The 22,901-nt window shown below is 44.9% G+C and overlaps 2 protein-coding genes across 5 annotated transcripts in view; both read right to left on the bottom strand.

Moving 5' to 3' along the window:
• The window catches only part of limd2 (LIM domain containing 2), a 58,746-nt gene that overhangs the window by 6,457 nt on the left and 29,388 nt on the right, over window positions 1-22,901 (bottom strand). For all 4 annotated transcript variants that reach the window (XM_041173600.1, XM_041173601.1, XM_041173602.1 and 1 more), the window contains 2 exons: window positions 21,415-21,505; window positions 900-1,036 (listed from right to left, as the gene is read on the bottom strand). In XM_041173600.1, coding sequence (XP_041029534.1) covers window positions 900-1,036; window positions 21,415-21,417 — 140 coding nt within the window. In that variant the 5' untranslated portion in view covers window positions 21,418-21,505. The remainder of the gene's footprint in view (window positions 1-899; window positions 1,037-21,414; window positions 21,506-22,901) is intronic.
• Window positions 552-722, bottom strand: LOC121269126 (40S ribosomal protein S29-like). The gene has a single exon (XM_041173604.1). It carries the CDS (start codon window positions 720-722, stop codon window positions 552-554), a length of 171 nt encoding a protein of 56 aa, XP_041029538.1.

Below are 22,901 nucleotides of genomic sequence, written 5' to 3'. Positions count from 1 at the left end.
TAGTTTTCAAATGTCTTAAGTTTGAAAATTAGAATTATTTAATTGGGTATCGTTCATTACCTTATCCACCCGTAAAGATGCCAGATCATTCATTAACAAATCATTTTTCAACACATCATTAATAATGTAACTTGCAAATGTGAGTCATTGATATGAACTGGAGTTAACCAATACACAAACCGGACCCCGTAGCTACAGGGATCAGAGTCTGTGACAACTTTTTATTTCAGCTTTTGTCCAACTTTTCTCTATTCCTATCCTGAAGTTATTCAGTTTTGTTGGCATTGGTTGCATGAATGCAGGCACTTCACTCAAACAGTCAAAGATCAATTATAAAATTAGACAGAGCTATTTGATTATGACAGGCATACCAATCCTCAGCACATGCAGACCTCCAACAGGAATTTTTTTTTTTAAGGACAATTTAATTTTATTTACAAAAATGGAGCAACACAAGTTTACTTCTTCCAGGTGAAGACAGTAGAAAGTTGTCCAACACATGCATTTCCATTTCATACTGCACCAGAATGCATTCTTGCTCCTTTTGTAATTTAGTCCAGCTTGTCGAAGCTGCTATCTTTAGTGTATTGTGTCAAGCACTGGCGGCACATGTTGAGGCCATATTTCCAGATCAGGCCGTGTCGGTTCGCACAGACTCGACATGAGCGGGAGCCCTGGCCGAATTTCCTGGGGTGGGACCAGTAAAGCTGCTGAAGTCCCATGGCGGCCAGACACAGAATTGGTAAATACTGATTAGCAGTTGGCTGATGAGGCCAATTATAATTTAATTGATTAACTCAGCACAGACTCAGGGTCTGAATGATTCAGCTAAATACTGCTTTAAACATCTGAGCTGAGAGAGGAGCTGGATGGCAGAGTTTAACAAGAGTATGCTCTACCTCAGTTTAGCTTTACAATGTTTGCAGCAAAAACAGGTGGTGTGGAAAACCAGCTTATCAGCAACCAGCCGTTCCATGGGGTACACAGTCTTATTGCAGGAAGCACAGAGCTCCTTCGATACAGTCCGCAGAAAAGCCTGGAATGAAAAGGAGAGTACACCCTGTTAGCCAGAAGCCTTTAAGGAAAGTGAAACCCATCAGCAATGACAAACTAGATTTACACTGCTGCAAAATCCCACAAAAAAGTAACTGGTGATCAACTGCAAATCCTTAGTACCCTCCATTGAATTGAGGCATAGACTGGAATGTTGGAATAACAAGAATGGTTCTGCGATGTGCTGGCGGTGACCCTACACTCACAGGGAATTCATCTTGGAAAGTCTGAGCATGGAACAAAGATAGTAGACGTATAAGCATTCACTTTAGAGGTGGAATTCCTGGGCTGCACTCACTGCTTCTGAAATGGTCACCCATCAAAGTCCTTCTCAGAATTACTCTAATAAAATGAGATTGCTGTTCAATCTCAATGCTGCACATTTCTGTGAAATGATAGCTAACAGGAGGAATTTCAATTCACACAACAAGCCCGTTGGCTGGAAGTGAGCTGCACTGCAGAAGCTTACCTTGCAGTATCCCTTGTTCACTCACTGAACCATGCACCAGTTGTAACCAAGAGTGGTACCAGGCCTTAACTTGTTTTTTATTTATTCACGGGTTATGGGCTTCTCTGGCTGGGCCAGCATTAATTGTCCATCCCTAGTTGCCCTTGAGAAGGTGGTGGTGAGCTGCCTTCTTAGACCATAAGACCTAGGAGCAGAAATTAGGCCATTTGGCCCATTGAGTCTGCTCTGCCATTCAATCATGGCTGATAAGTTTCTCAACCCCATTCTCCCGCCTTCTCCCCATAACCTTTGATCCCCTTACCAATCAAGAACCTATCTATCTCCATTTTAATACACTCAATGACCTGGCCTCCACAGCCTTCTGTGGCAATGAATTCCATTGATTCACCACTCTCTGGCTAAAGAAGTTTCTCCTCATCTCTGTTCTAAAAGGTCTTCCCTTTACTCTGAGGCTGTGCCCTCGGGTCCCAGTCTCTCCTACAAATGGAAAGATTGTCCCCATGCCTACTCTATCCAGGCCTTTCGATATTCTATAAGTTTCAATCAGATCCCACTAATCCTTCTAAACTCCATCGAGTATAGACCCAGACTCCTCAAACGTTCCTCATATGTTAAGCCTTTCATTCCTGGGATTGTTCTCATGAACCTCCTCTGGACCCTCTCCAGGGCCAGAACATTCTTCCTGAGATACGGGGCCTAAAATTCCTCATAATATTCTAAATGTGGTCTGACCAGAGCTTTGTAAAGTCTCAGCAGCATATCCCTGCTTTTATATTCTAGTCCTCTCGAAATAAATGCCAACATTGCATTTGCCTTCCTAACTACCGACTCAACCTGCAAGTTAACCTTAAGAGAATCCTGGACTAGGACTCCCAAGTCCCTTTCCACTCCAGATTTCTGAATTCTCTCCCCATTTAGAAAATAGCCTATGCCTCTATTCTTCCTACCAAAGTGCATGACCTCACACTTCCCCATGTTGTATTCCATCTGCCACTTCTTTGCCCATTCTCCTAACCTGTCCAAATCCTTCTGCAGCCTCCCCACCTCCTCAATAATACCTGCCTCCTCAATAATACCTGTCTCTCCACCTATCTTTGTATCATCTGCAAACTTAGCCAGGATGCCCTCAGTTCCTTCATCTAGATCATTAATGTATAAAGTGAAAAGTTGTGTTCCCAACACTAACCCCTGTGGAACTCCACTAGTCACCGGCTGCCATCCTGAGAAGGACCCCCTTATCCCCACTCTCTGCCTCCTGCCAGACAACCAATCTTCTATCCATGCTAGTAGCTTGCCTCTAACACCATGGGCTCTTATCTTACTGAGCAGCCTCCTCTGCGGCACCTTGTCAAAGGCCTTCTGGAAGTCCAAGTAGATAACATCCATTGGCTCTCCTTTGTCTAACCTACTCATTACCTCCTCAAAGAATTCTAACAGATTTGTCAGGCATGACCTCCCCTTTGCCCGAATTTATCACGCACTCCCAAATATTCTGAAATCTCATCCTTAATAATGGACTCTAAAATCTTACTAACGACCGAGGTCAGGCTAATCGGCCTGTAATTTCCCGTCTTTTGCCTCACTCCCTTCTTAAATAGGGGGGGGTTACATTAGCGATTTTCCAGTCCTCTGGGACCCTTCCTGACTTGAGTGATTCCTGAAAGATCACCACTAATGCCTCCACTATCTCTTCAGCTATCTCCTTCAGGACTCTGGGGTGTAATCCATCTGGTCCAGGTGATTTATCCACCTTCAGACCTTTCAGTTTTCCTAGCACCTTCTCCTTGGTAATGGCCACCATACTCACCTCTACCCCCCCGACTCTCTTGAACTTTGGGGATGTTACTCGTGTCTTCCACCGTGAAGACTGACGCAAAGTACCTATTCAGTTCCTCCGCCATTTCTTTGTTCCTCATTATTACTTCTCCAGCGTCATTTTCCAGCGGCGCAATGTCCACTTTTGCCTCTCTTACCCTTTATATATCTAAAAAAACTCTTGCAATCTTCTTTTGTATTACTGCCTAGTTTACCCTCATATTTAATCTTCTCCCTCCTTATTTCTTTTTTAGTTGTCCTCTGTAGGTCTTTGTAGGCTTCCCAATGCCCTGGTTTCCCACTGCTCTTCGCTGCATTGTATGCTTTCTCTTTAGCTTTTATGCTGTCCCTGACTTCCCTTGTCAGCCATGGTTGCCTCGTCCTCCCTTTAGTATGCTTCTTCTTCCTAGGGATTAATTTTTGCTGTGTCTCCCAAATTACTCCCAGAAACTCCTGCCATTGCTGTTCCACTGTCTTTCCTGCTAGGCTCATCCCCCAGTCAATTCTGGCCAGCTCCTCCCTCATGCCTCTGTAGTTGCCTTTATTCAGCTGTAATACCGTTACATCTGATTCCAGCTTTTTCCTCTCAAATTGCAGGGTAAATTCTTTCATATTATGGTCACTTCCTCCTGAGGGTTCCTTCACCTTAAGCTCCCTTATCAAATCTGCCTCATTACACATCACTAAATCTAGAATTGCCTGTTCCCTAGTGGGCTCCACCACAAGCTGCTCCAAAAAGCCATCTCGTAGACATTCCACAAATTCCTTTTCTTGGGATCCACTACCAACCTGATTTTCCCAGTCTACCTGCATATTGAAATCCCCCATGATCACTGTAACCTTGCCTTTCTTATACATCTTTTCCATCTCCTGGTGTATCTTGTGCCCACATCCTGACTACTGTTCGGAGGCCTGTACATAACTCCCATTATGGTTTTTTTACCTCTGCGGTTCCTCAACTCTACCCACACTGATTCTACATCATCTGACCCTACATCATTTCTTGCTATCGATTTAATTTCATTTCTTACTAACAAAGCAACCCCACCTCCTCTGCTAACCTGCCTATCTTTTCGGTGGATGTATATCCTTGGATATTTAGCTCCCAATCCTGATCCCCTTGCAGCCATGTCTCCGTAATGCCCACCACATCATACCTGTCAATTTCAATCTGCGCCACAAGCTCATTTATCTGATTTTGTATACTGCGTGCATTCAGATACAACACCTTCAGTCCTGTATTTCCCGTCCCCTTTCTCATTGTTGTCCCTTTATCTGATGTGCTTGAAGTTAGATTCCTAGCCCTTTCCAAACACTCTGTCCTATTTTGTGTTCTGGGGACTTTAATAGCCTCTCCTGGGCTCTCCTTTCTTTTCAGTTTTTTCATAATTTTCCATGAAGTTGAATCCACCCCCACCATACACTAACCTGCTGCTTTGTTTTCCATTAGTTCTTGGAGTTTTACCCTTCCCTTCCACCCCAACTTTCTTGTTTAAAGTCCTGTTGACCACCCAATTTACCCTTTTCACTAGAACATTGGTCCCAGACCGGTTCAGGTGGAGACCATCCCAATGCTACAGATCCTTCCTGTTCCAATACTGATGCCAGTGCCCCACGAAATGGAACCCCTCTTTCCCGCACCACTCCTTTAGCCACGTGTTTACTTCCCTTATTCTCACGTCCCCATGCCAATTTGCACGTGGCTCGGGTAGTAATCCGGAGATTATAACCCTTGAGGACCTGTTTTTTAATTTAGTTCCTAGTTCCTGATAATCCCCAAACAGGTCCTCTTTCCTAGTCTTACCTATGCTATTTGTCCCGACGTGGACCACAACAACTGGATTCTCCCCCTCCCTCTCCAAAATCCTTTCAAGCCGGTCAGAGATGTCCCTCACCCTGGCACTGGGCAGGCAACATACCATGCGGGACTCTCGATCCTGCTTACAAAGGATGCTATCAATTCCCCTAATTATAGAATCCCCTACAACTACCACTTGTCTTTTTGCTCCCCCCTCTTGAATGGCCTCCTGTGCCACAGTGCCGTGGTCAGCTGGCTCATCCTCCCTACAGCACTGTTCCTCATCCACACAGGGAGCAAGTACCTCGTCAAGAGCTGAGGCTTCTCTGTTCCTGAACACAGGATCCCTCTACTTGCCTCACTTGCAGTCATACCCTGCTGACCCTGACCACTGACTGAACTTGAGGTACTTAATCTACTGGGTGTGATCGCCTTCTGAAACAAAAGGTCCAGGTAACTCTCCACCTCCCAGATGTGTCACAGCGTCCGGAGCTCGGACTCCAGTTCATCAATTCTGAGCCGGAGTACCTCCAACAACCAACATTTGCTGCAGATGAACCGCTGGTGTAGGTACATCCACAGTGCTGCTAGGAAGGGAGTTCCAGGATTTTGACCCAGCGACAGTGAAGGAATGGCGATATGTTTCCAAGTCAGGATGGCGAGTGACTTGGAGGGGAACTTCCTGGTGATGGAGTTCCCATCTATCTGCCGCTCTTGTCCTTCTAGATGGTAGTGATCGTGGGTTTGGAAGGTGCTGTCTAAGGAGCCTTGGTGAGTTCCTGAAGTGCATCTTGTAGATGGTACATATTGCTGCTACTGTGCATTGGTAGTGGAGGGAGTGAATGTGGATGTGGTGCCAATCAAGCAGACTTCTTTATACTGGATGGTGTCAAGCTTGAGTGTTGTGGGAGCTGCACTCATCCAGGCAAGTGGGAAGCATTCCATCACACTCCTGACTTGTGCCTTGTAGATGGTGGACAGGCTTTGGTGAGTCAGGAGGTGAGTTACTCATCACAGGATTCCTAGCATCTGACCCACTCTTGTAACCACAGTATTTATATGGCTAGTCCAGTTCAGTTTCTGGTCAATGGTAACCCCAGGATGTTGATAATGGGAGATTCAGCGATGGTAATGCCATTGAATGTCAAAGTTTAATGGTTAGATTCTCTCTTGTTGCAGATGTTCATTGCCTGGCACTTGAGCAGCACGAATGTCACTTGCCACTTGTCAGCCCAAGCCTGGATATTGTCCAGATCTTGCTGCATTTGGACATGAACTGCCTCAATATCTGAGGAGTTACGAATGGTGCTGAACATTGTTCGCTGATGATTGCACAATCCCCACTTCTGACCTTATGATGGAGGGAAGGTCATTGATGAAGCAGCTGAAGATGGTTGAGCCGAGGACACTACCCTGAGGAACTCCTGCAGTGATGTCCTGGAGCTGAGATGACTGACCTCCAACAACCACAACCATCTTTTTTTGTGCTAGGTGTCATGACTCACTGGGGATAGTGTGCTGCAATATCAAGCCCCACTGTTCTCTGAGCCACGACAAAGGTGAAAAGTTTGATCAAACCACCCTAACTGTTTATCTTAGGTTAACAGAATATGAGTACCAGATCTATAAACTTAATCAGTAAATAACTGTTTATTGAACAAATTGTCTTTAACCAGCTCTCTAAAAGAGCTGAACTCCCAAGGTGAGGAATCTTACACACACAGGAGAGAGATTTTAGGTCTTTTTCCTTTCAGGCTAGGAGCTATTCTGCTGCACTGCTCTCACATAAACCCTGGTCACCTGGTCCAGGAGCCAATTAAAATGTTGTTGCCAGGCAGTTCCCCATTAGACCAGACTCCTCCATGGCACCATCCTGTCTTTCATGGCACACTCTGTTCCAGGACTTGTCTTTCAACTGTAGCCATTGTAATTTTAGTCCACAGTCCAACAGAAATAAAAAGATATGTTCTTTACATGGGTATGACTCCAACCAGTGGAGTTTTGCCCCCCGATTCCCATTGACTCCAGTTTTATTAGGGCTCCTTGATGCCACACTTGGTCAAATGCGGCCTTGATGACAAGGGCAGTCACTCTCATCTCACCTCGGAAGTTCATCTCTCTTGTCTATGTCTGAAGCAAGGCTGTAATGAGGCCAGCAGCTAAGTGGCCCTGGCAGAACCCAAACTGGGCTCAGCAAGCAGGTTATTGCTAAGCAAGTGCCGCTTGATAGCACTGTTGACGACCTCTTCTATTACTTTACTGATGATCCAGAGTGGACAGATGGGGCGGTAATTGGCCGGGTTGGATCTTTCCAGCTTTTTGTGTACAGCATATACATGGGCAATTTTCCACATAGCCGGTAGATGCCTGTGTTGTAGCTGTACTGTAACAGCTTTATTAGGGGCACGGCAAGTTCTGGAGCACAAGTCTTCAGTACTATTGCCGGAATATTGTCAAGGCCCATAGCCTTTGCAGTATCCAGCACCTTCAGCCATTTCTTGATATCACGTGGAGTGAATCAAAGTGGCTGAAGACTGGCATCTGTGATGCTGGGGACCTCCGGAGGAGGCCAGGATGGATCATCCACTTGGCACTTCTGGCTAAAGATTGTAGCAAATGCTTCAGCCTTATCTTTTGCACTGACATGCTGGGCAACTCCATCATAGAGGATGGGGATATTTGTGGAGCCTCCTCTTCCAGTGAGTTGTTTAATTGTCCATCACCATTCACGACTGGATGTGGAAGGACTGCAGAGCTTAGATCTGATCCATTGGTTGTGGGATTGCTTAGCTCTGTCTATCACTTGCTGCTTTTGCTGTTTGGCATGCAAGTAGTACTGTGTTATAGCTTCACCAGATTGGCACATCATTTTTAGGTATGTTTGGTGGTGCTCCTGGCATGCCCTCCTGCACTCATCATTGAACCAGGGTTGATCCCCTGGCTTGATGGGAATGGTAGAGTGGGGGGTATTCCGGGACATGAGGCAGAAGATTGTGGTAGAGTACAATTTTGCTGCTGCTGATGGCCCACAGCGCCTCATGGATGTCCAGTCTTGAGTTGCTAGATCCATTTGAAATCTATCCCATTTAGCGCAGTGGTAGTGCCATACAACACGATGTAGGGTATCCTCAGTGTGAAGGTGGGACTTTGTCTCCACAATAACTGTGCAGTGGTCACTCCTACTGATACTGTCATGGACAGATGTATCTGTGGCAGGCAAGTTGTTGAGGATGAGGTCAAGTATGTTTTTCACTCGTTGGTTCCCTCACCATCTACCGCTGGCCCAGTCTAGCAGCTATGTCCTTTCAGACTCGGCCAGCTCAGTCAGTAGTGGTGCTACCAAGCCATTCTTGGTGATGGACATTGAAGTCCCCCACCCAGAGTACATTCTGTGCCCTTGCCACCCTCAGTGCTTCCTCCAAGTGGTGTTCAACATGAAGGAGCACTGATTCATCAGCTGAGGGAGGGCACTACATGGGAATCAGCAGAAGGTTTTCTTGCCCATGTTTGACCTGTTACGATGACTTTCTTCCAGAACCTCTCCTCCATCAGTGCTAGATGGAGGGGAAGCCTAGTTTCCAATTGTCAGCTTCCAACAAAAGTGTGGATAGAGGAATTAAATTTGCTCCATGTTGGTAGAAGAAGTGTGAAGATACCCTAGGATGGCTTCAATTTGTAACACAAAACTATTCAGTGAACATCAGCTAAAACTCAGCTGGAACCAAACTGCTGTCCACCTCCATCTGTCATTATTTAAGTATTTCACACTTGGGTGATATTTTGGGAATGGAGTGAATGTTACGTACATCGAAGTGAGGAATCACCAAGACAGTTCTAACAACTTCATAAAAAAGCATCATGAAGGAACAGTCTGTCCACCAGAAGAGGGCAGCCATCCAACATTCTTTCCTGGCAGCCAACATAGAATCATATGCTGCATTTCACCTTATGAGGGCAGCATTGGTGTGAAGAGATTACTAGAGTGGTACCAATGATGAAGGATTTTAGTTATATAGAGAGATTGGAGAAGCTGGGGTTGTTTTCCTTAAAGCAGAGAAGGTTAAGAGGAGATGTGATTGATTCTGATCCAGTAAATTAGAACAAACTGCCTCCAGTGTCGGAAGGGTCAGTAACCAGAGGACGCAAATTTAAGATGATTGGCAAAAGGTCTTTTTCTTTTCACAACAAGTTTTTGTGACTGGGAATGCACTGCCTGAAAGGATGGTAGCAGCAGATTCGATAGCAAATTTCAAAGCAGCTTTGGATAAATACTTAAATGCAAAAAAAAATGCAGGGCAAAGTGGAAAGAGCAGGAGAGTGAGACTCGTTGGATAGCAGAGAGCCAACACAGACACAATGGGTTGAATGGTCTCCTTCTGTGCTATATCATTCTATTATTTTAAGTACTTTGGCTTCACAATGATGCAGTGTAAATGTAGATTAAATCTAGGATGAAAGCTGAGCAAAGTGGAAAATCCCTAATCAAGAATGCCTGAACTTGAATATGCTTTTGTCAGTTCGGACTCTGACCACTTCATTAGTGTCAACATAAAGCTGGAAGTGCTTTGCACCAACTCTAATCCTGTAGTGTAATCAACCTATAGAATCATACCCCAGGAACAGTTGATTAGCTGCTGTCACTTTGGCAGAAATCTTGTTTACACACTTGTTCACTAAAATTACAGTGGCTGGTTGGGCATTTGCTCGGGGTTTCCCAATGATAGATCATAACAGCACAGAAACTGGCTGATTAGTCTGCTCTGGCATTTTTCTCCACAAAAGCCCCCTGGTCTAATCCAACTCTCCCGCTGATACCGTTAATATTGCTCATTGTCAAGCAACTGTGTGATTCTCTTTTAACAGCATGTGCTTCTGTAACAGCATTCAGCGGAGAATTCCACATTCAATCCACCCTCTATGTAAATAAATCGTTTTTCACGTCCCCTGTAATTTTCCTCTCATTACCATTTTCCAGCAAGTAGAAAGAACCATTTTGTCATTTTTAGTTGTCCCACACATAAATCAAAATTCAACATTTTTTAAAAAGTTTTTTCTGACTATTTTTGCACCTTCCCTTAGTTTTCTCTCTATTGCTAATCCATGGGGACGAGATCAGAATCTCAGCAGCCGGCATTCATCATTGGGGTGAAGCCACTGGGATCCCATGCAGTGGGAAGCAGCCTGTGTTTCCTAGTCTGTATGTATAGTATTCCCCACCTAAGCCACTTCAGTGTGCTGAGTGGAAACCTGCTGTTCCCCTGGGTTGCCCTTCCATATTTCGAGCTGGTCACTTATAAGGCAGCAACAGCTGGCAGCAGACAATTTGCCTATCCTGATGTCCAAGGACGGTGTGTATGGTTGAGAGGAATGAGGAGCATGAACAGGAAATAGTTCCCACAGCTTACAATGGGCACACTGGAGTTCATGTGATTTGTTCACTATAAGAAGTGGAGAGCAAAACCGCATCTTTGCAAATGGTCAACAAGGCACAGAGCCTTGGAATTGATTGCCAGTGATTGCCCATGATAAGCACAGACAGTGTAAGCGGTGGGAACTGTAAGTTTAATTTAAAAAAACAATTGGCTCAGTGTGCTGAGTATCTGCAACACAACACAATTAATCAGTCACTAACCACAAGAGGCTATTTAACAGGCTGTGTCCTATCCTCTTGGTTTGTTATGTTAATGTAGCATGCAGAATTTTCTTTTGCTGATAAGCCCATCAGATATTTCTATTTTCTCCCCTTCCCTATTTTTCCTGACACATGCATCGACAATGGCTGAGATAGTCACTGAGTGGGCAGCATGTTCTGGCACTTGGTCAATGCCACCTTGAGCCATCTACCAGCCTCTTGGTAATGAATGCCTGGTCCTCATCTCCTGACTGGTGCATGACATTTCCCTGGGGATTATTTGCCCTTTTGCTTTCCCTCAGGAATTTTCTGCATTACCAAAGTCAAAATGACTTTCTTATTAAAGGTGTCACTACTAATTGAAATATTGGATTCCCATTTACTTTCCAGCAACATTGGCCTGCAGTCCTGTGTGCTCTGTGTAGAGAGGTAAACTAGTCTATTTCCTTATTAATTTCCTTAAGGATTGGAGACTGCATCCCACTAATTCGAAAGATTCGCAACTCTCTGAATGAAGAAATTTCCCCTCATCTCAGTCCTAAAAGATCAACCCCAATGTTCTAGATTTCCCAGCCAGAACAAACAACCTTTCAGTGTTGACCTTGTTAAGCTCCTTCAAAATCATATATTTTCAATGAGATCATCTTCAGAGAGTATACGCAGCTTCTCATTATAGGACAACCCTCTTATCCCAGGAACCAATCCGGTGAACCTTCACTGTACCAACTCCAATGCAATTATATCCTTCCTTAAAATGGAGATCAAAATTGCACACAGTTCTCCAGGTGAGGTCTCACCAAAGTCCTATACTATTGTAGAAGACTTCCTTTTTCTTGTATCTTCATACCCCTTAGGAAAGGAAATCTGCCATCCTTAACTGGTCTGGCCTACAATGGGGCTGAATCTTAACTGCCCTCTGAAAGGGCCTAGCAAGCCACTCAGTTATATAAACTGCTACAGAAAAGTTGTAAATGAATAAAACTGAATGAACCACCTGACCTCGACCCAGGCACCAGAAACATCCTGCCCAGTCGACCCTGCAAAGTCCTCCTCACGAATGTCTGGGAATTTGTGTCAAAATTGGGAGAACTGTCTCACTGACTAGTCAAACAACAGTCTGATATCGTCATACTTACCGAGTCATACCTTGCAACCAATGTCAATTACTCCTCCATCAGCATTCAAAGCGTGCCTTGTCCCACTGGCAGGAAAGTTCCAGCAGAGGTGGAGGTAGAATGGTAAAGTCAAGAGGGAGTTGTCCTGGGAGTCCTCAACATTGACTCCAAACCCCGTAAAGTCTCATGGCATTAGGCCAAACATGTGCAAGGAAACCTGATCATCGCTTACAGCCCTCCCTCAGTACTCCTCCACATTGAACACCACTTGGAAGAAGCATTGAGGGCATGAAAGGCACAGCATGGGTTCTGCGAGGGAGGTTTCAATGTCTATCACCAAAAGTGGCTCTGTAGCACCACTTCTGACTGAGTTGGCCGAGTCCTGAAGGTCATACATGCCAGACTGGGATTGAAAGAACCAATAAATGGGAAAAAACCTACTTAAGCTCATCCTCACCAATCTATCTGAGACTGATAAATTTATCCAAGACAGTATTGGTAGGAGTGATCAGTCAGAAACGTGAAGTGGATGATCCACCTCGGCCTCCTCCCGAGGTCCCCAGCATCAAAGATGCCAGTCGTTAACCAATTTAATTCACTCGCGTGATATCAAAAAATGGCTGACAACACTGGCTATGGACCCTGACAACACTCTGGCAGTAATACTGAAGACTTGTGCTGCAGAACTAGTCACGCCCCTAGCCAAGCTGTTCCAGTACAGCTACAACACTGACATCTACCCGGCAATGTGGAAAATTGCCCAGATATGTCCTGTCCACAAAAAGCTGGGCAAATCCAACCCAGCCAATTACCACCCCATCAGTCTACTGTCGATCATCAGCAAAATGATAGAAGGTACTGCGACAGTGCTTTCAAGTGATACTGATGATAACCTTTTTGTAAAGCCATGTCTAATCACACTATGATTTTCTAAGTGTATTATTAAGACTTCTTTAATAATAGATTCCAGCATCTTCCCAATGACTGATGTCAGGTTAACTGACCTGTAGAACTTTGTTTTCTCTCTCCCTCCTCCCTTAAACAACAGTGTTATATTTACTAATTTCCAATTTGCTGGGACCATTCCAGAATCTAGGGAATTTTGGAAAATCATAACCAGCAGATCAATTCTCTCTGCAGCTACCTCTTTTAGAACCCGAGATGTAGATCATCAGGTTCTGGGGATTTGTTGCATTTTACTTCCTTAAGTTTCTCTAATACTTTTTCTCTGCCCATATCTCATCACTATCACTAGCCCCTTGGTTACCCTCTATTTCTGGTATGTAATTTGTGTCTTCTACTGTGCAGATAGACATGAAATATTTGTTCAATGTCTGTGCCATTTCCTCATTCCCCAAGATAATTTCTCTTGTCTCTGCCTCCAAGGTAACACTGTTTACTGTAGCTACTTTCCTATCACTTCATGCTTGATTCCTATACCTGCTTGTCTCACAGTCATGTTCTCCTATCCCTGACCACCGACCGACTCTAAGTTCTACCTAAGCTAAGGGGTGTCACTGCCTCCTGGAACAAGGTAACACTTTCCCCTCCCTGATACCCCACAGTGTCAGAGACTCTGCCTCCAGTTCAACTACTCTGATGCAAATTTGCTCAAGCTGAAGATAATTGCCACATATATGGTTATCTGGGATTGCAACGTTTTTCCACAAACTCCTACATGTTGCAGTTACGACATACCACCAGCACTGCCAAGTCTGTCTACCCTTATTTATTTGATAAGTTAACTAGTTATTAGTAAAGCAATAGCAAGTTTCTTAGCTTAAGGTAAATCGAATAGAATAAAATGCAACACTTCCTTCCCCCTCTGCACCAAATTGCCACAAGCACTAAATTACCAACTTTAGCACTCGGTTTATTAAGCATTCTTTGGGTGGGTGCAAGCTGAGAGCAGGGTCCCTGGGTGGGTTCAAGCTGAGGGCAGGGTCTTTGGCTGGGTGCGTCCAAGGGCAAGGTCCACAGGTGGGTTCAAGCAGAGAGCAGGGTCCTTGGCTGGTTGCGATCTGTGTGCAAGGTACCCAGGTTTGTAACAGAAGTAGATATGCAAGCTTTGCCACACTTCCAAAAATAGCAAAAATGTTTTCACTCTTTGAAATAATTTTCACATATTTTTCACTTTCTACTTCCTGTTCTATGTAAAAATGCTTTTAACAGTAAGTTCAGAGCTTTTAGCCAGTTTCTTCTGAAGGCAGCTTTCTATATCGTTGCCTGCGCCCACTTTCGGAGAATGTTTTGTGCTGTTAGCAATATACTTCAGTGACTTCAAAGAAGTCAAAGATGAGGCCCTGAGGAGGAGCCCCCAGAGTTTGAGAATGTGTAAGGTGGGAGGAGGATTTAATTTTGGCTAACATTAAGATTGGATGTTGGTGACTAAGGTTTAAAAAAAGTTAAGTGTGGAGTGGAATTAGAAAATAAATAATTCAAAGGGACATGTTCATGTCACCAGTGCTGCCAAAAGATCTGCAATAGTCAGAAATATACAAAATCAAAGAAAAAATTTAAATGCAAATGTTAACAGAAAATGGTGGGGGTTGATAGTTTTTCAAAGGTTAGTTGAAGAAAGGAGTAAAACCAAAGTAGGAGTATGATGGAAGTAAAGTGAATACAGCTGGAAGGAAACAGTCTCATTTTCACCAAATAAAGTGGAATCTTTTCTGTGTTTGACCAAACCTGTAGTGGAAATGGCTGGCTGGCCCAAGATCCCCCCCCCATCCCAGCATCTAAATAGTCGACAATGTACAAAATCTAGCCAGCAGCTCCAACTTAAAGGGATTGGGCCCTTAAAGGGTTAAATTATGACGCCAGGTCACAACTTTTGAGTTTAGATGGTTAATGGGTGATCTAACGCAGGTATTTATAAAATGATAAAGAGATGTGACAAGGCAGATAGAGGGAAACTGTTTCCATTTTTGGAGAAATTTAGAAAAGAGGGACTGTCGACATATACATGATGAGCCAAATGGCTTCATTCTGTGCTGTAAATTTTCTATGATTTCTATGACCTTATAATTAGAGCTAAGCCATTTAGTTGCAAAATTAGGAAACTATTTGACAGAGAGAATAATGGAAAATCTGGGATTCTTTTTCCCTTCCTTCCCTGCCCAACAGATATGTGAAGGGACTAAGACCTCACCCCGTATATTTTTATAAAATAGATATTGATATCCTCATGGCTATTTCTAAAATTTAAAAACTTGGCAAAGACCTTTTAAATGGCTGAATCTATGTCAGTCTATGAACCCTGAACAAAAGAGCCTATCTGGCAGTTTCGAAGAAACTTACACCTCATTATCTCTGAAGAGACACGAACGACACATTGAATTTTGTCTCTGAAGCCCAAAAAGAGAACTATACAAAGGCCACCTGCATTTCATAAGCCAGGCTGAGCAACCAGAGTCTATTTGTTTGCTAGGACAAAGGACCCTGCAACCTTCTTTTCAATTCTTAATAGGTGAGATAATTAACCACCTCAGGCACCCAAACAAGGGATACACATGTGATGGAACCAGTTATACTGCCTTGCAGTACTGCAATCTCAGTCTGCCATTTTACCATCCACAAGCAGCCTCACAGAAAAGGAGCTCTGTCCGGAATGAATACCTGACCCGATCTACACAGTTTCTGCTGGAACTTCTTTATCATCGCCTACAAGACTGATTCATCTCTGCGTGCCTGTCTCATCATGTGAAGCCAAGTCCACTGGGCAAAGTAAATAATACAGCAGCTGTTTTAGGCCTGTCAACCTCCGTGAAGGAATACCTCATTGGACTTTAATTCTGGACTCTGGACCCACGTGAAAAGACAATTCTTTTCTCTGTGGTCTTTGCCCTGTAAATGTTTCTTTTCTCTATCCCTCTTTGACTGTATGAGTGCTTAGGGGGCTATGTGGTGACACCCTCCTGCGTTTTGAGTGTGTGCAAATAAACAAGCCCTTTGAGTTCATCCTATCATGAGTTTGCTATGGAGTTATTTATAGAAATTGGATCACACCAAAATCAAGGGTTGGGAAAAATGCCACCGCTTATAAAGATGGAAATAAATCAAACATCTTTCTGTTTATGGACAGGTGGTGAGAGGAGAAATCAGGGCTGTTTAAATTAATCCCCTTCACTCCGTAACAGAAATGATAGGGATTCAATTCAAATTTTCAAGATCTGCAGTTTTTTTGTCAGGCAAGGATATCAAGGGATATGGAACAAAGACAGGTAAATAGAGTTAAGATACAGATCAGCTAGGATCTCCCAGAGTTGCAGAACAGGCTTGGGGGGCTGAATGGCCTAGCATTCCTCTTATGTTCCTGAGTGGGGGTACATTGTTTCAATCTTGATAAAGCTTCGAAAATGAATTTAAATACTTTGTAATGGCTGGAGGAAGAATTGCCTGCCAAAAAATAAGTGAAAGCAGAGATCTTGGAGGTTTCCATTCATTTAAAGTAACAGTTTTGGCTTAGCTGGCAATGTTCTTGCCTGAGTCAGATTGTTGAAGCCCCACTATGGACTTTATCTAGGCTAAATTCTCCGCAACACTGAGGGAGTTCTGCATTGTCAGAGTTTCGATTTTTTTGTGCAAGATGTTATGCTGACGTCCTGTTTCTCTGTTCAGGTGAATGTGGAAGATCCCATGGCACATTTCAAAAAGGAACAGCAGATTTCTCCCTGGTGAACATTCTACGTCCCAACAAAACATATGATCTTAAACAAAATCAGAATTACCTGGAAAAACTCAGCAGGTCTGGCAGCATCGGCGGAGAAGAAAAGAGTTGACGTTTCGAGTCCTCATGACCCTTCGACAGAACTTGCGTTCGAGTCCAAGAAAGAGTTGAAATACATTGGAGAGACCAAACGTAAGCTGGGCGACCGCTTTGCAGAACACCTGCGGTCTGTCCGCAAGAATGACCCAAACCTCCCTGTCGCTTGCCATTTTAACACTCCACCCTGCTCTCTTGCCCACATGTCTGTCCTTGGCTTGCTGCATTGTTCCAGTGAAGCCCAACGCAAACTGGAGGAACAACACCTCATCTTCCGACTAGGGACTTTACAGCCTTCCGGACTGAATATTGAAGTCAACAACTTTAGGTCATGAGCTCCCTCCCCCATCCCCACCCCCTTTCTGTTTCCCCCTTCTTTTTTTTTTCCAATAAATTATAAAGATTTTCCTTTTCCCACCTATTTCCATTATTAAAAAAAAAACCCACTAGAGCTATACCTTGAGTGCCCTACCATCCATACTTAATTAGCACATTCGTTTAGATAATATCACCAACTTTAACTTTAACACCTATGTGTTCTATTGTCATTGACATCTTTTGATGATCTGCTTCTATCACTGCTTGTTTGTCCCTACAACCACACCAACCCCCTCCACCTCTCTGTCTCTCTATCTCTCCGCCCCCCCACACACACACCTTAAACCAGCTTATATTTCAGCTCTTTCCTGGACTCGAACTCAAGTTCTGTCGAAGGGTCATGAGGACTCGAAACATCAACTCTTTTCTTCTCCGCCGATGCTGCCAGACCTGCTGAGTTTTTCCAGGTAATTCTGTTTTTGTGTTGAAATATAAGCTGGTTTAAGGTGTGTGTGTGGGGGGCAGAGAGATAGAGAGACAAAGAGGTGGAGGGGGGGGTGGGGGGGGTGTGGTTGTAGGGACAAACAAGCAGTGATAGAAGCAGATCATCAAAAGATGTCAACGACAATAGTACAATAGAACACATAGGTGTTAAAATTAAAGTTGGTGATATTATCTAAACGAATGTGCTAATTAAGAATGGATGGTAGGGCACTCAAGGTATAGCTCTAGTGGGTATTTTTTTATATAATGGAAATAGGTGGGAAAAGGAAAATCTTTATAATTTATTGGAAAAAAAAGGGGAAGGGGGAAACAGAAAGGGGGTGGAGATGGGGGAGGGAGCTTACGACCTAAAGTTGTTGAATTCAATATTCAGTCCAGAAGGCTGTAAAGTCCCTAGTCGGAAGATGAGGTGTTGTTCCTCCAGTTTGCGTTGGGCTTCACTGGAACAATGCAGCAAGCCAAGGACAGACATGTGGGCAAGAGAGCAGGGTGGAGTGTTGAAATGGCAAGCGACAGGGAAGTTTGGGTCATTCTTGCGGACAGACCGCAGGTGTTCTGCAAAGCGGTCGCCCAGTTTACGTTTGGTCTCTCCAATGTAGAGGAGACCACATTGGGAGCAACGGATGCAGTAGACTAAGTTGGGGGAAATGCAAGTGAAATGCTGCTTCACTTGAAAGGAGTGTTTGGGTCCTTGGACGGTGAGGAGAGAGGAAGTGAAGGGGCAGGTATTGCATTTTTTGCGTGGGCATGGGGTGGTGCCATAGGAGGGGGTTGAGGAGTAGGGGGTGATGGAGGAGTGGACCAGGGTGTCCCGGAGGGAGCGATCCCTGCGGAATGCCGATAAGGGGGGTGAAGGGAAGATGTGTTTGGTGGTGGCATCATGCTGGAGTTGGCGGAAATGGCGGAGGATGATCCTTTGAATGCGGAGGCTGGTGGGGTGATAAGTGAGGACAAGGGGGACCCTATCATGTTTCTGGGAGGGAGGAGAAGGCGTGAGGGCGGATGCGCGGGAGATGGGCCGGACACAGTTGAGGGCCCTGTCAACGACCGTGGGTGGAAAACCTCGGTTAAGGAAGAAGGAGGACATGTCAGAGGAACTGTTTTTGAATGTAGCATCATCGGAACAGATGCGACGGAGGCGAAGGAACTGAGAGAATGGGATGGAGTCCTTACAGGAAGCAGGGTGTGAGGAGCTGTAGTCGAGATAGCTGTGGGAGTCGGTGGGTTTGTAATGGATATTGGTGGACAGTCTATCACCAGAGATTGAGACAGAGAGGTCAAGGAAGGGGAGGGAAGTGTCAGAGATGGACCACGTGAAAATGATGGAGGGGTGGAGATTGGAAGCAAAATTAATACATTTTTCCAAGTTCTGACGAGAGCATGAAGTGGCACCGAAGTAATCATCGATATACCGGAGAAAGAGTTGTGGAAGGGGGCCGGAGTAGGACTGCAACAAGGAATGTTCCACATACCCCATAAAGAGACAGGCATAGCTGGGGCCCATGCGGGTACCCATAGCCACACCTTTTATTTGGAGGAAGTGAGAGGAGTTGAAGGAGAAATTGTTCAGTGTGAGAACAAGTTCAGCCAGACGGAGGAGAGTAGTGGTGGATGGGGATTGTTCGGGCCTCTGTTCGAGGAAGAAGCTAAGGGCCCTCAGACCATCCTGGTGGGGGATGGAGGTGTAGAGGGATTGGACGTCCATGGTGAAGAGTAAGCGGTTGGGGCCAGGGAACTGGAAATTGTTGATGTGATGTAAGGTGTCAGAGGAATCACGGATGTAGGTGGGAAGGGACTGGACAAGGGGAGAGAGAAGGGAGTCAAAATAATGAGAAATGAGTTCTGTGGGGCAGGAGCAAGCTGAGACAATCGGTCTACCGGGGCAGTTCTGTTTGTGGATTTTGGGTAGGAGATAGAAGCGGGCCGTCCGAGGTTGGGCGACTATCAGGTTGGAAGCTCTGGGAGGGAGATCCCCAGAGGAGATGAGGTCACTGACAGTCCTGGAAACAATGGCTTGATGTTCAGTGGTGGGGTCATGGTCCAGGGAGAGGTAGGAGGAAGTGTCTGCGAGTTGACGCTCAGCCTCCGCGAGTTGGAGGTCAGTGCGCCAGACAACAACAGCACCACCCTTGTCAGCGGGTTTGATGACAATGTCAGGGTTGGACCTGAGAGAATGGAGTGCAGTAAGTTCAAAGAGAGACAGGTTAGAATGGGTGAGAGGAGCAGAGAAATTGAGACGACTAATGTCGCGCCGATAGTTCTCAATGAAAAGATCGAGAGAAGGTAAGAATCCAGAGGGAGGGGTCCGGGTGGAGGGAGAATATTGGAGATGGGTAAAAGGATCCGTTGAACTGGGAGAGGACTCCTGCCCAAAGAAGTGAGCCCGGAGACGAAGACGGCGGAAGAAGAGTTCAGTATCATGCCGAGCCCGAAATTCATTGAGGTGAGGGCGTAAGGGTATGAAACTAAGTCCTTTGCTGAGCACTGAACGTTCAGCATCGGAGAGGGGAAGGTCATTTTACTATTGTCGTTGACATCTTTTGATGATCTGCTTCTATCACTGCTTGTTTGTCCCTACAACCACACCCCCCCAACCCCCCCCCCACCTCTTTGTCTCTCTATCTCTCCGCCCCCCACACACACACCTTAAACCAGCTTATATTTAACTCTTTCTTGGACTCGAACGCAAGTTCTGTCGAAGGGTCATGAGGACTCGAAACGTCAACTCTTTTCTTCTCCGCCGATGCTGCCAGACCTGCTGAGTTTTTCCTGGTAATTCTGTTTTTGTTTTGGATTTCCAGCATCCGCAGTTTTTTTGTTTTTATAAACATATGATCTTGTTATTTTTCTCAATGCTGTTTGAGGGACTTTGCAAAGTTTACATTGGCAGCCACATTCACCAGCTTCAGAACAGCGCCTCATTGACAGTGAAGTGCCCCAGAACATCCAGAAGATATGAAAGATACGATATAAAAGATTTCCATTCTGCCACAGCACTGAAATGCCCCAAAGTGCAGTCATAAATTATATCCTCTGTTACCGTGACCATGTGCACTATTCCTCCTTGATCTCTCAGCAATCTTTGATATAGTTAACTATACCAACCTTCTGTAAGGCTTTTTCACTGCTATCCAGTCCAATGGGATTGCGTTTGCTTACTTTCATTCTTACCAACCCTATAAAGTCCATACACTCACCACCGATTCTATTTCCCTCACAGCCAGTATCTCCAGACTTTGTATAACCTCCTATTCAAGCCTGACCTAAAACATCAACCCCATACACATTCCATCACATTCACCTCCAAACAGTGCTCAGCTACTACCTTTGTCAACTCCAGATGTAACTATTCCAGTGCTTGTCTGGCAAGTCTCCCATCCTTCACATTCTCTAAACTTCACCTGATCCAAATTTCTTGCTACCCATCCTGCACCAGGTCCCCACTCTCCTGTTATCTTTGACCTGTATTGCTTAGCAATCTGCCAATGCCTCCTCATTTCAAATTCTCATCCCTTCTCCACGTTTGAAACTTCCTCCAGCTCCAGCCCAAACTCTCCATTCCTCTGACTTTTGCCTCTTCCTCAACCTTTCTCAGTCACTAGCAGTGGTGCCTTCAGAAACCTAGGCCTATGCTCTGGAATTTCCTTCCTAAAACCCTTCCAACTCTGCCGCCCACTCCTCTTTTAAGGCCCTCTCTATCAGAGGGTCACATCCACACACCCCCCACCCAGCTCACCCCTGGTAACCAGGGATATGCACACACTCACACCCTAACCAGGGAGGGACAGGCACCCAAATCTGTTTCCTAACCGGGAAAGGACACATACCCACACCCTAACCATGGAGAACACACACACACCCCACCTAACTGGGCACACACTCACATCCACTCTCTAACCAGCAAGGGACAGACACATACACTTGCTCCCCACGAGGGATACATACCATGTTTTTGTCTTGTCCTGAGAAACAGTTGAGGTAAGAATCTGATATCTTTGTGTGAAGTTGAGTTTTCCTAATAATGGCCTCTCTGCATCTGCAACAGAAGTAATAAATCAGATTATAGACTGGAAGCCAGTTACTGTAGATAAAGAGTGAACAGGAATCATAAAGTTGGTTTAACACACCATACCCAATGATTGCCTGTATTAATTGTCAAAAATGCAACAATCCAATAGCATTAGGCCTCTGCCAGAAGCCTGTTTACTTACTCCAACCTTTAGCCTTTTAGTGTTTTATAAATCGGGAAGTGCTGATCCAGCTAACTAACAGCGACAGGATGTCATAATTTAACTTAGCACCCTTGGCCAGGTTCCTGCTCCTGCTCACTATCTGGTAAACTCTACTAGAATGAACAGATGGGAATGTTGATTCAAGAGCAGTTACAATGGATGTGGACGGTGAAGTAATGGTAATGTCACTGGACTAATAATCCAAAGGCCCAGGCTAATGACCTGACACTGGTTCAAATCCCAGACTGAAATTTTTAAATCAATTGATTTTTTAAAAAAAATCTGGAATTGAAAGCTAGTCTCAGTAATGGTGCCACGAAAAGATCATCGATTGTCGTAAACTCAGTTGTACCACACAACCACAAAAAAGGAACAAAACCAGATGGACCACTTGGCATTGACTTCTGCACTGCAAACAATGGCACAGCCTGCCCAATCAACCATGCAAATTCCTCCTTTCTAACATCTGGGGGCTTGTGCCAAAATTGGGATAGCTGTCCCATGGACTAATCAAGCAACAGTCTAGTATAGTTATACTCACCCAATCACACCTTACAATGTCCCAGACATCACAACCACCCTCCCTTGGTATGTCCTGTCCCACCAGCTGGACAGACACACCAGAGGTGACAGCACAAGTGGTATCCACGAGGGACAGATTTTCCCTGGGAGTTCTCAACATTGCCTCTAGAGCCCATGAAGTCTCATGGCATCAGGTAAAACATGGACAAGGAAACTTTCTGCAACTGATGAATCAGTACTCCTCGATGCTAAACATAACTTGGAGGAAGAATAGAGGTAGGCAAGGGCACAGAATGTACTCTGAATGGGGGAATTTAATGTCCATCACTAAAAGTGGCTCAGTAGCACCACTACTGACCAACTGGCTGAGTCCTGAAGGACATATCTACCAGACTGGGCCTGTGGCAAATGGTGAGGGAACCAACAAGTCGTTGTAAAGATGAAATCCCATCTTCACACTGAGGATACCCTCCATCATTTTGTGTGGCACTAATCCCCTGTGCTAAATGGGATAGGTTCAAAAGGGATTCTGGGGCCTCAACTATTTACAATCTTACGAAGGGACCGAATGTATAGTTGCTAAATTTGATGACACAAAGGTAGGAAATTAAGTTGTGAAGAAGACATAAGGGGTCTGCAAACAGGTTAGGTGATTGGGCAAAAAATTGGCAGGTGGAG

This window comes from Carcharodon carcharias, chromosome 23, assembly GCF_017639515.1.
Source record: "Carcharodon carcharias isolate sCarCar2 chromosome 23, sCarCar2.pri, whole genome shotgun sequence".
Lineage (NCBI taxonomy): Eukaryota > Metazoa > Chordata > Chondrichthyes > Lamniformes > Lamnidae > Carcharodon > Carcharodon carcharias.
This window is presented reverse-complemented; position numbering and strand designations above follow the sequence as displayed.

Coding starts and splice junctions, on each gene's coding strand:
- LOC121269126 (XM_041173604.1), bottom strand. CDS start 722: ATGGGACTTCAGCAGCTTTACTGGTCCCACCCCAGGAAATTCGGCCAG.